Genomic DNA, 15083 nt, shown 5'->3' with positions numbered 1-15083 from the left:
TCTATAGCACCTTCAAAGCCCAAGCCCTGAATGACAAGGGGAGCAGATACATAGGAACACTGCCAACTCCAAGATCTCCTTCAAGCCACACACCATCCTGACCTAGAACAATATCATCATTCTTTCACTGTTGGGCTGTCCCTTTGTCACCTTCGCCTCCATGCTAGATCTTACCAATGACATTTATCCAACTTCAGAATTCTCATTCCACCTGGAGTCCTCTTCCTGCTCTATTCCTTTTCTCAATCTTTCACTGGGAATTGGGAGCAGCTTGAACTCATCCTTCTCAATTTCTGTTCTCTCTTGCTAATTCTAACTCTTCTGATTCTGGCACTCCATTCTCTCAGGTACACCCCGGACACGGTCATCAAACACGCTGACAATGGTGTTGTTGTTTGGTCAAGCAAGCTCCATATGGTTGGCTGCCTGAAAACTATCCAATACATCCTCCTACCTCCCCTGGATCAATGACTTCACCATTGAACTTCAAGCCATCATTTCCCAGACTGTTACTGACTTTGTCTCCTCTAATGATTTGCTCTCCATGTTCTCCTATTTCCAATTTCCACTAACATTTCTACCTCCATTCCAAAATCCACAAACAAGATAACTGCAGTAGAAAAATAATTTCAGCCTGTTTTTGACCCACTTAACTCATTTTTTTCCTTGGTATGTATTTTCCACCTCTTATTCAGTCTTTCCCCATATATATTTGCGACTTTTCATTTTATCATTCTCACATTGAATAATTTTTCTTAAACATCTCCAACATCCTCAAGATAAAGGAATTATTGATTGGTTGTCATGGAGAAGGAGGCCATTTCAGACTGTTGCATCTATTCTAGCTCTTTGCAAGAGCAATCTGGCTATTCTGATTCCTCCACCTTTTCCTCTTGACCCTGAAAGATGATCTATTTAGGTAATTAGCCAACTCTGTTTTGAAAAGCACAACTGAATCTGCACCCATCACCCTTTCAAGCAGGGCATTCCAGATCCTAACCACTGGTTATGTTAAGAAGCCATTTTTTTTTCCTCACATCACCTTTGGTTCTTTCACCATTCTTGATTCAGCATTTTCTGGTTTTGATCTTTCTGTCAGTGGTAACAATTTCTCTATATTTACTTTGCCTAGACCTCTGAGCTTTAAGGATTGCGTGTACTAGTTATGCATAATTTGCATGGAATAAAGAATGCTATTTGTTCCAGTCCTTGTCAGATTGTGGAATTGTGTGAAACACAATAGTTATATGATGGGAAAACTGGCCATTCCCTGGTTGTAAGATACACTTTGACTGTCCTTTGTGTGACCCCAGAGCTGCCTGACACAAGTTAAGACTATAACAAAGGTCAAAACATTGCTAACCTCAGCAGGACTTGACATAGGCTGAGTCCACATAAACTCTTTAACCTTGGTAAACCTCAGCAGAGCTTGATCAGGCTGGCTCCACATAAATTCTGGGATACTAATTAAGCCCAAATAAAGACATTCCACAAAATTGTCTGAGCCCCCAACAAGGATGGGATTGTAAGATGTCCTATGTGGCACTTGGTTTTAGGAGGTCAATATGATCAACCTCTGAAATAATAACAGAGCATAACTCAACGTACCAGTTAATGGATGACTAACCTCTAGTGATAGTTATTGATAGCTATCGATAAGTTTTAAGTGTAAAGATTCCTGCTTTTCTCTCTGTAAGCGCAAACTTGTGAGGCACTCAGAGCTGTGATCAACTCTCTCTTTTCCAAATCCAGCCACTCTGCATGCAGTTTCCTTTTAATAAAGATTGATTGTTTTGTTGGAACATGTTTTGTTGAACTTTTGTTGCGTGTTGTAGAGTTTAGTTCTCACAGACTTGTAGCTATTTTTCATCCATTTCCACAAGATCCTCTTTTTTTCCTGCATATCAGCAATTATTTCAGACCACTCCTGCCTTTCGAACATTTCATACACTTTGTATCCAATACATTTCCCAGCTTTAAAAGGTTCATCTCCATTTCTTCCTGCCCTTAATTGGTCTGCCTCCATTTCTGAGGACAGGCTAACAATCAGTATTGAATATACGCCTGTTGACTCCCACTGCTACTTTGACTATATTTATTTACAGGAGAAAATGAGGACTGCAGATCAAAGTCAAACACTGGGAAAGCACAGCAGGTCGGGCAGTATCCGAGGAGCAGGAGTGATGACGTTTTTAACATAAGCCTTTCATCAGTCCTTACGAAGGAATCATGCCCGAAACGTCGACTGTCCTGCTCCTCGGATGCTGCCCGACCTGCTGTGCTTTCCCAGCGCCACACTTTTTGACTCTAATTATTTACAGTCTGTGTCCAATAAAATTCCATTCCATTCTCCTAGTTTCTCTGTCTTCGTCATATCTGTTTGGATGACGCAACCTTCCAACTCAAGTCACTTCTGAAATGGCTTCCTGTTGCCTTAAATGAGGATTTCCCCACATCTGAAGTTGACAGGCCCATAATTAGTATGGGGGAAATACACCAGTGTCACATTTTTGATCAAATATTTGGAATGAAATAGTCTATAGCAAAGAAGGAGAAGCAATTGATTGACTGTGTTCTTCAAAGAATTGTAGGGATTAACCTCATAATATATCATTGGTTAAGAGCTCAGACATCTATTAGAGCACTGAAACACCTGAACCCCCATTTGATCGACATAATTAAATGCCTTACATTTTCAGGTATTGGAACATTAAAGGATCTAAATATAGTCATAGAGATGTAGAGCACGGAAACAGACTCTTCAGTCCAACTTGTCCCTGTTGACCAGATATCCTAAATTAATCTAATCCCATTTGCCAGCAGCTGACCCTTATCCCTCTAAACCCTTCCTATTCATTTACTCATCCACTTGCTTTTTTAAATGTTGTAATTTAGGTGAATTGGCCTTGCTAAATTGCCTGTAGTGTTAGGTGAAGGGGTAAATGTAGGAGAATGGGTCTGGGTGGGTTACGCTTCGGCGGGTCGGTGTGGACTTGTTGGGCCGAAGGGCCTGTTTCCACAATATAAGTAATCTAATCTAATCTATACTAGCCTCCACAACGTCCCAGTCAAAGTATTGAGTATAGGAGTTGGGAGGTCATGCTGTGGATGTACAGCACATTGGTTAGGCCACTTTTGGAATATTGTGTGCAATTCTAGTCTCCCTCCTATTGGATAGATGTTGTGAAACTTGAAAGGGTTCAGAAAAGATTAACAAGGATGTTGCCAGGGTTGGAGGATCTGAGCCACAGGGAGAGGCTGAACAGGCTGGGGATGTTTTTCCTGGAGCGTCTGAGGCTGAGGGGTGACCTTATAGAGGTTTATAAAATTATGAGGGGCATGGATAGGGTAAATAGACAAAGTCTTTTCCCTGGGGTGGGGTGTCCAGAACTTGAGGGCATAGGAATAGGATGAAATGGGAAAATTTAAAAGGGACTTAAGTGACAACTTTTTCACGCAGAGGGTGGTGCACGTATAGAATGACACTTGTATTGGTTTGTAATGAATGGAGCCTTTTGGCATAGTGTAAAGTTATGAATGGCATGGAGGGTCATGAGGGTTGTTTCAGGAGCGTATCTTAGCTTGGAGAATGTGAGGAGGACCTTTTCAATTCACCTTTTGAAAGGTTCTCTCCTGGAGACCATGCTTCACAATACATCTGAGGAGCAGTGAATCATGACCGTGTAAAGACTTGGCCTGACTAAATGAAAATTGGGGAGTATTAGGCCATGCCTATCTCTGCTATTATGCCAGCAAGGTCATGGGTACCAGGTGTGGGTTTTCAACCTGAGCATCTAAACGACATCCTTGAAAATTGGGAAGTCTGAGTGGCATTGTAATCCTTGAATATGGACCATTTAAAGACCATTTCCAATTCAACTGACTCACATGAACAGAATTAATTTTACAATTAGGCAAAAAGAGGCAGCAGTACAAAACCAGAAAAAACACTTTGTGTAGCCAAAGTGAACATTCAAGAGAGAGAACAAAACACCTTGAAACTAATTAAGCAGTGGCCAGAAATATTAGGCAAATAACTAACCGATAGGTACAAGCCTGACCAAGACCTTTAAATATAAGTGCCACCTGTTGCTGAGAACAACAGTACACTGATTGAGGTCAGCAATACGCTGAATGGAACAGTGGAGGAATCCAAAATGAGAACATGAACACTAGAAGAAAACTAATTACTACAATTAATTTTCTTCACAGTGCCCATTTTCTCATTTGGATTCAAGGCTTTTGGAAATAGTGGTATGCATTCATGTGAAAATTACTTACAAGAATTAACTTTCACATGGAATGCGTGCCACTATTGCCTCCTCTGGCAATATCAGAGCTAATAACTTCTGGCCAGAACTGTATGCAGATTGTTAGTCTGCCATAGTGTGGTCTCTGTAGGCCATTACATGGCACTACATTGAGGTCTGGATTTACTGCACAGCCTTCACAGTTTTCAATACTGCAGTTACTGGTGAACATGGGCCAATACAAATTGTCTAATAATCGCAGGTAGATAGGATAGTGAAGAAGGCGTTTGGTATGCGTTCCTTTATTGGTCAGAGCATTGAATACAGGAGTTGGGAGGTCATGTTGCAGCTGTATAGGACATTGGTTAGGCCACTGTTGGAATATTGTGTGCATTTCTGGTCTCCTTCCTATCGGAAAGATATTGTGAAACTTGAAAGGGTTCAGAAAAGATTTACAAGGATGTTGCCAGGGTTGGAGGATTTGAGCTATGGGGAGAGGCTGAACAGGCTGGGGCTGTTTTCCCTGGAGCGCCTGAGGGGGGACCTTATAGAGGTTTATAAAATCATGAGGGGCATGGATAGGGTAAATAGGCAAAGTCTTTTCCCTGCAGTCGGGGAGTCCAGAACTAGAGGGCATAGGTTTAGGGTGAGAGGGGAAAGATATAAAAGAGACCTAAGGGGCAACTTTTTCACACAGAGTGGTACGTGTGTTGAATGAGCTGCCAGAGTTTGTGGTGGAGGCTGGTACAATTGCAACATTTAAAAGACATTTGGATGGGCATATGAATAGGAAGGGTTTGGAGGGATATGGGGCGGGTGCTGGCAGGTGGGACTAGATTGGGTTGGGATATCTGGTTGGCATGGACAGGTCGGACCGAAGGGTCTGTTTCCATGCTGTACATCTCTATGACTCTCTATGTAAAAACACTACCATTAAAAAACAATTTTTAAAAAAAAATTATTTGATTATTAAGCATCAGCTAAGTACAGTAGTACCTCGACTTATGAACTTAATCCATTCCGGGACCCGGTTCGCGAACCAAAAAGTTCGCGAACTGAATCAATTTTTCCCATTGTTCGGATAGCATAAGAATACTTGGATGTAGCAACGAACGCTGTTCACAGTGCACGCACCAAAGATGAACTGAATGAGATCACGTGGAGCCCGAGAGCTTTTGCGTTCAACAAACGTGTAGCAAAGCAGAACAATGAAACCATGTGGTCGCACACGGGCTTTTTGCGTTCGTACCTTGAATTTCGTACGTACGGTGAAGCAAAATTGTACGTACAATCCTGTTTGTAAACCAATCTGTTCGTGAATGGGGTCGTTTGTATGTCGAGGCGCTACTTGTAATTATAAAAACATAAAAAGTACGAATCTCTCACCTCCACTGGACAGGTAGCTTGCGAGTCCTTGGTAAGCCATTTCCATTTTCCCTGGGATGTGAGGGTCAGGGACATTATACTGAGCTGCCATATCTGCACAAATCACCCAGAACCTACCAGCCAAGGTTCATCCATTTAGTTAATGCAGAAAATAAGTTACAATGCTCAAACACAAATACAAGAAGGTATTTTTCGATAAATTGAAATAAAACAGAAGTTTTAACAGACTACATTAGATTAAAAACAGGAAATGCTTGAAATGCTCAATAAACCTGACAGCATCTATGAAGAGAAAGAGACATATAACACATGAGATTTTACCAGGGCAGTGGAGGAAGCTTTAGATGCAGGGATAGCTGGGAAAATGGGTAAAAGGCACTAGGCTGGTATCCCAACATATCCCTATAATCCTCCATTCTCTCAGGAGCTGTTGTTGTGTATCAATGCAACCCACGTGGCAAAAGCAGGAAGACATTTGAAGTAATGAGGGAGCTAATTAAGAGCCACTTTCCCAAGGTAAGGACTTGTCTCCAGCAACAGCATAAGTAACACAGCAGCTGGAACTCAGCAAGTTAGAGGATACAAGTGCATCACTAGAGATCATTGCCACCTAAAAGTATCAATTGCTGAGAATTATAAAAAGGGAAAATGGCAAGCACGAGGCCATCCACAGTCACTGTGAGAGAAGGTCTTTGAGACTGCCATTACTCCATGTGATTGGGCAAAGCAATTGCTGAAACAACATTTGATACCTCACATGAATTCCAGATCCTTGTATCTTTGAACCTGCAAAGGATAAAAAAAATTGGCTGAACCATTGATTAGGAGCAACTTCACTGAAGAGGAGAACTTCACTGAAGAGCAACTTCACTGAAACAAGAAGACACTCAGCAAGTTGAATATTCCTCACCAAATGTGGCAGAGAGCTTAACTGGCAGCCTGCAGATCGAGGGTCTGCAAGCTCGACCTTTTGGGCTGTTTAGAATTCAATGCATCCAGTGATAGTGATCCTCCTGGAGAAGTGATTGCTGATCTCTGACCTTTTGGAGGAGGAGAGGGAGCAAGATGACTGTGGTGATATCATTGTTCATAAGTCGAGATATTTGCACTGAATATTCTATATTCAGATCATTGCAGGGCCCAGTGCTGACACTTACAGGATCTCACAACCTGCTGGCCTTTAGTTCCATTGCACAGGTGAAGGATGCATTCCTTGTGTGTGACAAGTATTGTACTACCTTAGGTTTGGACTAGATGGAGCCAGTCAGGTTTACTTCCAAGGTAGGATTTCCTCAGTTATGGAGCATGATGGACTACATTCTTGTGGCCATCAAGGCTCTGCCAGACCAGCCAGGATAATCATTCAGCAGAGGTTTGCTGTAAGATATGATCCCAATACTTCGACCAGTCTAGGTGGCTGCTGTCCAAACTAGCCCCTCAAGAGCCTTGTTCATCTTGGTGGTTCAGCACACATTGCACTCCATAGAGGACTGGAGCCTTGTGACACTCTATTTCTCTTTTGGTGACATGTCTCGCCAGCTGCCATTTTCTTAATCACCAAGTGCCTCCCTCATTGATATCAAGATTGCAATAATAATGGGATTCCACCCCACTTCGACATCTCCACTGGGAGTGAGGTGCTCTCTACTCTCTACAGTGAGAGAAACAAGAGTGTTAAAAATGTGAAGGATGCAGTTTCCAGACCATAAGACATTGGTTGTATTTCACTGTAGAATGGGTTGCACAATACCATAGTTTTAGGGCTCAGTGTGAATTCTGTATATCTATATGATAGATTACAAAAGGTCCTCGTGCATTCTTGCAATTAGTATACCTTTCTTTATTCTTGTCTACACATGTCACCCATGCCAGGCCCTAAGCACTTATTGCGCTGTATCCACATCCTGATAATGATGGTTTGGCTGTTGACCTCCTCAGCTACCTCCAGCCACATTGACTGGATTCTTTCACTTGAAATAGAGGCTGCCTCCATGTTATCACTGCCTCCAGCATAACCTCCAGGGAGGAGGGGTTAAGTATGGTGCTGCCATTCCCTGTTTGACTTGCATTTCCTGCAGAAATTAATTCTCCAAATGTACTCAGCATTAATCTTACAGCAGTCAACCTTTAAATCTTCAAATTTTCCAGCCTGCAAATATCCCTGCCAACCATGACAAACTAAATCGATCAGATTGAACCTAACGTTCCAGATCTTTGCCTTTTTTTCAGATCTTGTGATGGGTTCATTAACCTGGAAGTTTAATTGTCTCTCTCTTTCTCTCTCTTTGCACAAATGTTGCCAAACCTGTTGAGTCTTTCCAGAAATTTCTGTTGATCCTTCAAATTTCTAGCAGCTGTTGATTTTGCTTTTACTCGAGATAACATTGATGGATACGGTTTTATATATTCCCTTTATGATTTGCAAAATATCAATATTATTACGTTTAAATGTATTAACAGTGCAGAAAATTAAATGCAGCTTGCTTGGATTACTATACTTCTCAACTAAGTTCATCATTTATTTGTCAAACTATCCATGTCAATGTATGTACAAACTAGAAAGACATAACTATTTAGAATCCATGTACAAACACTTAAAATAATGCATAGAGAATGTAATATACTCCAATGTTATGAATTATATTTAATATTATTTAAAAAGAACCTTTTTATTGTTTTTTTCAAGTTCTAACTCCATCTAGTTGTGGTTAGTTGATGGAATGCTAAAAGGATTATGCAAAACAAAAGTCAAGTAAATTTTAACATCTGGAGTTGGTACCCATTGACAAAATAAATGGGACTCACCCAAAAAGTTTCACTCTTCCCTTTGATAAAGCTGTCATCGTTCCCTCATCATCCACAAAGTATTCAGCTGAGATGTTATCCTGAAGGAAGAGCCCTTCAGGATCTTTCTTTGCCACAGCATACCACTTGCCAGAATACTTCAGTCAAGGAAATGCAAAACTCAGATTATTTAGTGACACACAAACATACAAATTATGAACTTATTAAATTATTTTTGTATACATTTTCTCTGTACAGAATCTATTCTACTAGCCCTTAATTTAGTTTACAAACATACTCTTAGAATTTCATTGAGGCCTTGCTAATCAGAAATTGGCCAAATTCCCAGAGAAATCTCTTTAGTAGTTGAAATAGCTACTTACACCGTTTCACCAAGTGTTCACCATCTAGCTTCTACTGCCATTGAACTTTCTCGTTAGTTTCAGAATCTGACTACCTCTTGGATGACAAAGGTTTCAGGATATATCTGAGCGAAGATCCAATTGAAATTTTGAATGACATTTAGAGGGTTTTAGTTTTACATAAATCACTGTTCATGTATTCTATTCCACAACTTATTTCACCCTGCTGACTTCATTTATTATTTTCAAAAGTTTTATTCTGTTGTTGGACATTGATCAATCCCAATAATAATTGTGGGCTTGTAATTATGGTGCGAGACTGGTCCTTCTTAAATAAAGATTGGGAGCCCTTTTAAAACTGGCTGGCAGGTACCAGATCTCTCAACCCTACTTTTAAGGGAGTACCTTTTAAGGTGCCAACTGGTTTGGGTTGCAAGTTTGCCCCCAACATTCCCAGCCTGGCTGGATCCATTGTAGAGATAAACATTCGAGTCCTCTGTAATTTTCATAATATTGAGCCAGATTTTTAAAGGATCAAAGTTCATGGCATCGCAACAGTTTTCTATGAATCAGATTCTGCACAATGAAACTTTTTGAAAGGTCCTCCTTGAAGTGCACTGCTAAGTTATTGCAACCCCCATGGCGCCTCATACTAAAATACTTTCTCTTTCCCATCTCCTACCCCCATTGCCCATAATGCTAAAGTATGGCACTTCCAAACTCATTCCCCTGTACAGAAGCAATAACCGCAGAACCACAAAGCTGTTAGGTGCAGAAGGCGGCTATTTGGCCTATCATGTCTACACTGGTTCTATTAGGTAAAAACAAGGACTGCAGATGCTGGAAACCAGAGTCTAGATTAGAGTGGTGCTGGAAAAGCACAGCAGGTCAGGCAGCATCCGAAGAGCAGGAAAATCAACGTTTTGGGGCAAAAACCCTTTATCAGAAATAGAGGATTGCTCTTGAAGAAAAGAAGGAAGTGAGGGGACCTAATTGAGGTGTACAAGATAATGAGAGGCATAGATAGAGTCGATAGCCAGAAACTTTTTCCCAGGGCAGAAATTGTTAACACGAGGGGTCATAGTTTTAAGCTGTTTGGCGGAAAGTATAGAGGGGATGTCAGAGGCGGGTTCTTTACGCAGAGAGTTGTGAGAGCATGGAATGCGTTGCAAGCAGCAGTTGTGGAAGCGAGGTCATTGGGGATATTTAAGGGACTGCTGGCCATTCATATGGTCACAGAAATTTGAGGGTTCGTACATTAGGTTTATCTTACATGAGGATCAATGGTCAGCACAACATCGTGGGCTGAAGAGCCTGTTCTGTGCTGTACTGTTCTATGTTCTATGTACACTCTAATCTACACTGGTTCTATTCCCTCGTACCAATCTGCGGCTATCCCCATATCCCTGTCCACCATTTCTTTCCAAATAATCACACATTTTCTTCTTGAATGTCTCAGTTGAACTTGCCTCCACCACTTACTGAAGTGCATTCCATACTCTAACCACTCACCCTGTGAAAAAAGCTTTCCTCACTTTACCTTTCCTTCTTTTGTGCAACACTTTAAATCTACGCCCTTTCATTCTTTTTTTTTCTTCAATGAATGGTACCAGCTTTCGCCTATCTACTCTATTCAGCCCACCCATGATTTTGAAAACTATCAAATCTCCTCTCAGCCTTCTTCTTTCCAAGGAGAACAGTCCCAACTTCTTCAATCTATCCTAATAACTAGTTTCTCATTCCTAGGAGCATTGTTATAAGTTGCTTTTGCATTCCCTCCCAAGCATTCACATCTTTCCTGTAGTATGAGCCATGACTGTACAGAATCCTTCAGCTGAGATCTAACAAATTCAACATCTGTTGTATTCTATGCCCCTACTAATAAAGCTGGGAACACTGTTTGCTTTATTAATTTCTTTCTCCGCCATCCTCAATGATCTATTCACTCAGGTCTTCACTTTAGGACTAGAGCTGAGCGGGAGCAAGCAGAGAGCACCCTGGGAAGGTAAGGGACATAAAAAATTACCTCAGAGATTTGTGACCTTCATTTTGGGAGAGGAGCTGAGCAGGAGCAAGCAGAGAGCACCCTGGGAAGGTAAGGGATTGATTCTGAGAGTTTCAACTGCAAGGTGACATCACAGGAGGGCTGTGATTTAATTGGCTAATAAGGGATCTGCTAAATTTGAATCTGTGTTAAACTGAACCTTGTTCATTTATTGGTTATAACTTACTTATTGGTTACAACTTGCATTAAAAAAAGATACAAAAACAGTTTGAAAAAAACAAATCCAAAACTAATTAAATAAAATAAGGATGGAGGGTCAGATGATGTGTTGTATCTGTATGATGTGGGAGCTGGTAGACCCCATTGTGGTTCCCAGTGACCATGTCTGTAGTAAATGTTGGTTGCTGGAAGAATTCTGGCTCAGAGTCAATGAGCTGGAGTCGGAGTTTCAAACACTGTGACACATCAGGGAGGGGAAGAGTTACCCAGATGTGTTTCAGGACACAGTCACTAACTAACTTGAATTTGTCCAGTGGTGAGGGACAGGAGGGTGTGGCCGTGAGTGAGGCAGTGAGAGGGATTTAGAAGGTAGAATTGCAGGAGCCTTAGCCTTTGTCTTTGTCCAACAGGTTCAAGAGTCTTGCTCCCTGTGTGGACGGGAATGGGGACTGCAGAGAGGATGAGCTGACTGACTGTAGCACCATGGGGTGGAAGGGTAAAAGGGAGAAGACAAATGTAGTTGTATCTGGGGTGGTATAGTTAGGGGCACAGACACTGTTCTCTGTGACCAGGATCAAGAATCCTGAAGGTTGTGTTGCCTACCTGGTGCTTATGTTCAGAATGTCTCATGTGGGCTACAGAGGAACCTGGAGTGGGAGGGTAAAGATCCAGTTGTCGTGGTCTATGTATGTACCAACTACATACTAAAAACTAGGGCAGAGGTTCTGCTAAGGAAGTATGAACATCTAGGAGCTAAATTAGAAAGCGGAACCAAAAAGATAATCATGTTTGGATTACTACCTGACCCACAAGCTAATTAGCACAGGGGCAATAAGATTAAGCAGGTAAATGCATGGCTCAAAGATTGGTGTGGGAGAGATGGGTTTAAAATATTGGCACCAGTGCTGGGCAAGAAGGGATCTGTTCCAATGGGATGGTCTTTATTGAGCCATGCTGAGACCAGAGACCTTCCAGATGCATAACCAGGGCTTTAAACAGGGGGTGTGGGTGTGTGTGTCTGGTGGGAGGGGGGGGGGGGGGCGGAGGTTGGTGGGGGGTGGTGGAATGGTTGAGTTACAGGGGAAATTAGAAAACCCACATTTTAGCTGGAGGTAAGAGTCCAGAACCAGAACTCAGGAGAAGCTATTAAAGTCTCCAACACAGACACATATAGGACAGAGTGTATGGAAAGGGTTAGCAATCAAACTTCAAGCACATTGGACAAATGAATGACAATGAGAAGAGGGAGACTTAATACATGACTGAAGCTGTTATATCTGAATGCAGGCCGTGTAATGAATAAGGTAAGTGAGCTTGTGATGCAGATCATAATTGGCAGGTGGTGGAGAGAATCACGGAGACGTGGCTGCAAGGAGATCAGTATTGGGAGCTGAATATTCAAAGATAGGCATCCTCTCGAAAAGGTGGGCAGGTGGGCAGAGGGGACAGAGGGGACAGAGGGGACAGTTGCCTTATTAGTAAGAAATGAAATTAAATCAGTCGTAAAAAATGAAGTAGGGTCAGTTTGTGTAGAATCTGTGCGGGTAGAATTGAGGAACCACAAAGGTAAAAAAACCCATAGTTGGAGTTATATACAGGCTTCCAAACAGTAGTCAGGAGCCTGGGCACAAGATACACCAGGAGATAGAAAAGGTGTGTAAGAAAGGCAAAGTTACAGTGATCAAGAGGGATTTCAATATGCAAGGGGGCTGGGAAAATCCAGTTGGTAGCGGATTGTGAGGAAATGTTTTTATGGAATGTCTATGAGATGGCTTTCTGGAACAGCTTGTGGTGTAGCCCACTAGGGAACAGGCAATACTGGATTTAGTGATGTGCAATGAGGCAGACTTGATAAGGGAGCTTAAGGTGGAGGAACCCTTAGGAGGCAGTGATCATAATATGATTAAATTTACTCTGCAATTTGAGAGGAAGAAGATAGAAGATAGAAGAGGTAACGGTATTACAGCTGAGTAAAGGCAACTACAGAGGCATAAGGGAGGTGCTGGGTAGAACTGACGGGGAGCTGAGCCTAGCAGGAAAGACAGTGGAACAGCAATGGCAGGAGTTTCTGGAAGTACTTCAGGAGACACAGCAGAGACTCATCCCAAGGAAAAAGAAGCATGGTGCAGGAAGGATGAGGCAACCGTGGCTGACCAGGGAAGTCAGGGATAACATAAAAACAAAAGAGAAAGCATATAATGTGGTGAAGGGCAGTGGGAAACCAGAGGATTGGGAAACTTACAAAGACCAACAGAGGGGAAGAAATAAGGAGGGTGAAGATTAAATATGAGGATAAGCTAGTCAGTAATATAAAGGATGACTGTAAGTTTGTTTAGTTATATAAAGGGCAAAAGAGAGGCAAAAATGGACATTGGACCACTAGAAAATGATGCTGGAGAGATAGTAGTGAGGAACAAAGAAATGACTGAGAGACTGAATAATTACTTTGCATCATTCATCACTTTGGGAGACATGAGTAATATCTCAAAAGTTCAAGACAATGAGGAGGCAGAGCTGAGTACGGTGGCTACCATCAAGGAGAAAGCGCTAGAAAAATTGAATGCCCTAAGGGTAAACAAAACACCTGGACCAGATGGACTACACCCCAGAGCTGTAAGGGAAATAGCTGAGGAGATAGTGGAGGCGCTAGTGGTGATTCAGGAATTGCTATAATCAGGAAGGGTCCTACAGGACTGGAAAATCACTAACGTGACACCCTATTTAACAAGGGAGTATAGCGAAAGAGGGAGAATTACAGATCAATTAGCCTAACCTCAGTCATGGGTAAGATCCTCGAAACCATTGTGAAGAAAGAGATTTCTGAATACCTGGAAGTGTATAGTAAAATAAGGCAAAGTCAGCATGGTTTCATCAAGGGTAGGTCAGACTTGACAAATCTGCTAGAATTCTTTGAGGAAGTAACAAGCAGGTTCGACCAAGGAGAGCCAATGGATGTTACCTACCTAGACTTCAGGGAGGCCTTTGACAAGGTGCCACACAGGAGACTACTGAGTAAGATAAGGGCCCATAGTGTCAGAGGCAAGGTGTTAACACAGATAGAAGCTTGACTTCTGGCGGAAAGCACAAAGTGGGAATAAAAGGGTCCTTCTCATGATGGCAGCCGGTGACAAGTGGTGTTCCACAAGGCTCAATGTTTGTACCACAACTTCTCTCTTTATACATTAACGATCTAGAGGAAGGAACGGAGGGCATTCTGGCTAAATTTGCAGACAATACAAAGACAGGTAGAGGGACAGGTAGCATTGAGGAGGCGGGGAAGCTGCAGGAGGATTTGTACATTAGGAGAGTGGGTAAGGAAGTGACAGATGGAGTACAATGTGGAAAAGTGTGAGGTCACGCACTTTGGTGGGAAGAATGGAGACACTTTCTAAATGGAGAGAAAATTCAGAAACCTGAACTGCTAGGAGACTTGGCAGTTCTAGTCCACGATTCTCTCAAGGTAAACTGTCAGGTTGAGTCAGTAGTTAGGAAGGCAAATGCAATGACAGCATTTATTTTGTGAGGACTTGAACATAAAAGCAGCGATGTATTTCTGAGGCTATATAAAGCTCTGGTCAAGCCACATTTGGAGTATTTTGTGCAATTTTGGACCCCATATCTCAGGATGGATGTACTAGCCTTGGAGGGTGTTCAAAGGAGGTACACAAGAATAGTCCCAGTACCGAAAAATTGAACACATGTGGAATGTTTGAGGACTCTGGGTTTATACTCGATGGAGTTTAGAAGGATGAGGGGGGAATCTAATTGAAACATACTGAATACTGAATGGCCTGGACAGAGTTGATGTTGGGAAGATGTTTCCATTGGTAGGAGAGACTAGGACCCGAGGGCATAGCCTTAGAGTAAAGGGAAGACCTTACAGAACAGAGATGAGGAGAAACTTCTTCAGCTAGAGAGTGGTGAATCTATGGAATTCATTGTCATAGAAGGCTGTGGAGGCCAGGTCATGGAGTATATTTTAGACTTAGATAGATAGGTTATTGAGTATCATGGGGATTAAGGGTTACAGGGAGAAAGCAGGAAAATGGGGTTAAGAAACTTATCAGCCAATGGCGA

The 15083-nt window shown here is 42.0% G+C and overlaps 1 protein-coding gene across 1 annotated transcript in view; it reads right to left on the bottom strand.

Moving 5' to 3' along the window:
- The window catches only part of LOC140485750 (purpurin-like), a 36674-nt gene that overhangs the window by 6924 nt on the left and 14667 nt on the right, over window positions 1-15083 (bottom strand). The window contains exons 3-4 of the mRNA XM_072584235.1: window positions 8442-8578; window positions 5637-5749 (exon numbers count right to left, since the gene is read on the bottom strand). Of these exons, the coding sequence (XP_072440336.1) occupies window positions 5637-5749; window positions 8442-8578 (250 nt within the window). The remainder of the gene's footprint in view (window positions 1-5636; window positions 5750-8441; window positions 8579-15083) is intronic.

The sequence above is a fragment of the Chiloscyllium punctatum genome, chromosome 14 (genome assembly GCF_047496795.1).
Source record: "Chiloscyllium punctatum isolate Juve2018m chromosome 14, sChiPun1.3, whole genome shotgun sequence".
NCBI lineage: Eukaryota > Metazoa > Chordata > Chondrichthyes > Orectolobiformes > Hemiscylliidae > Chiloscyllium > Chiloscyllium punctatum.
Note: the sequence above shows the minus strand (reverse complement) of the source record. Positions and strands in the feature narration are given on the sequence as shown.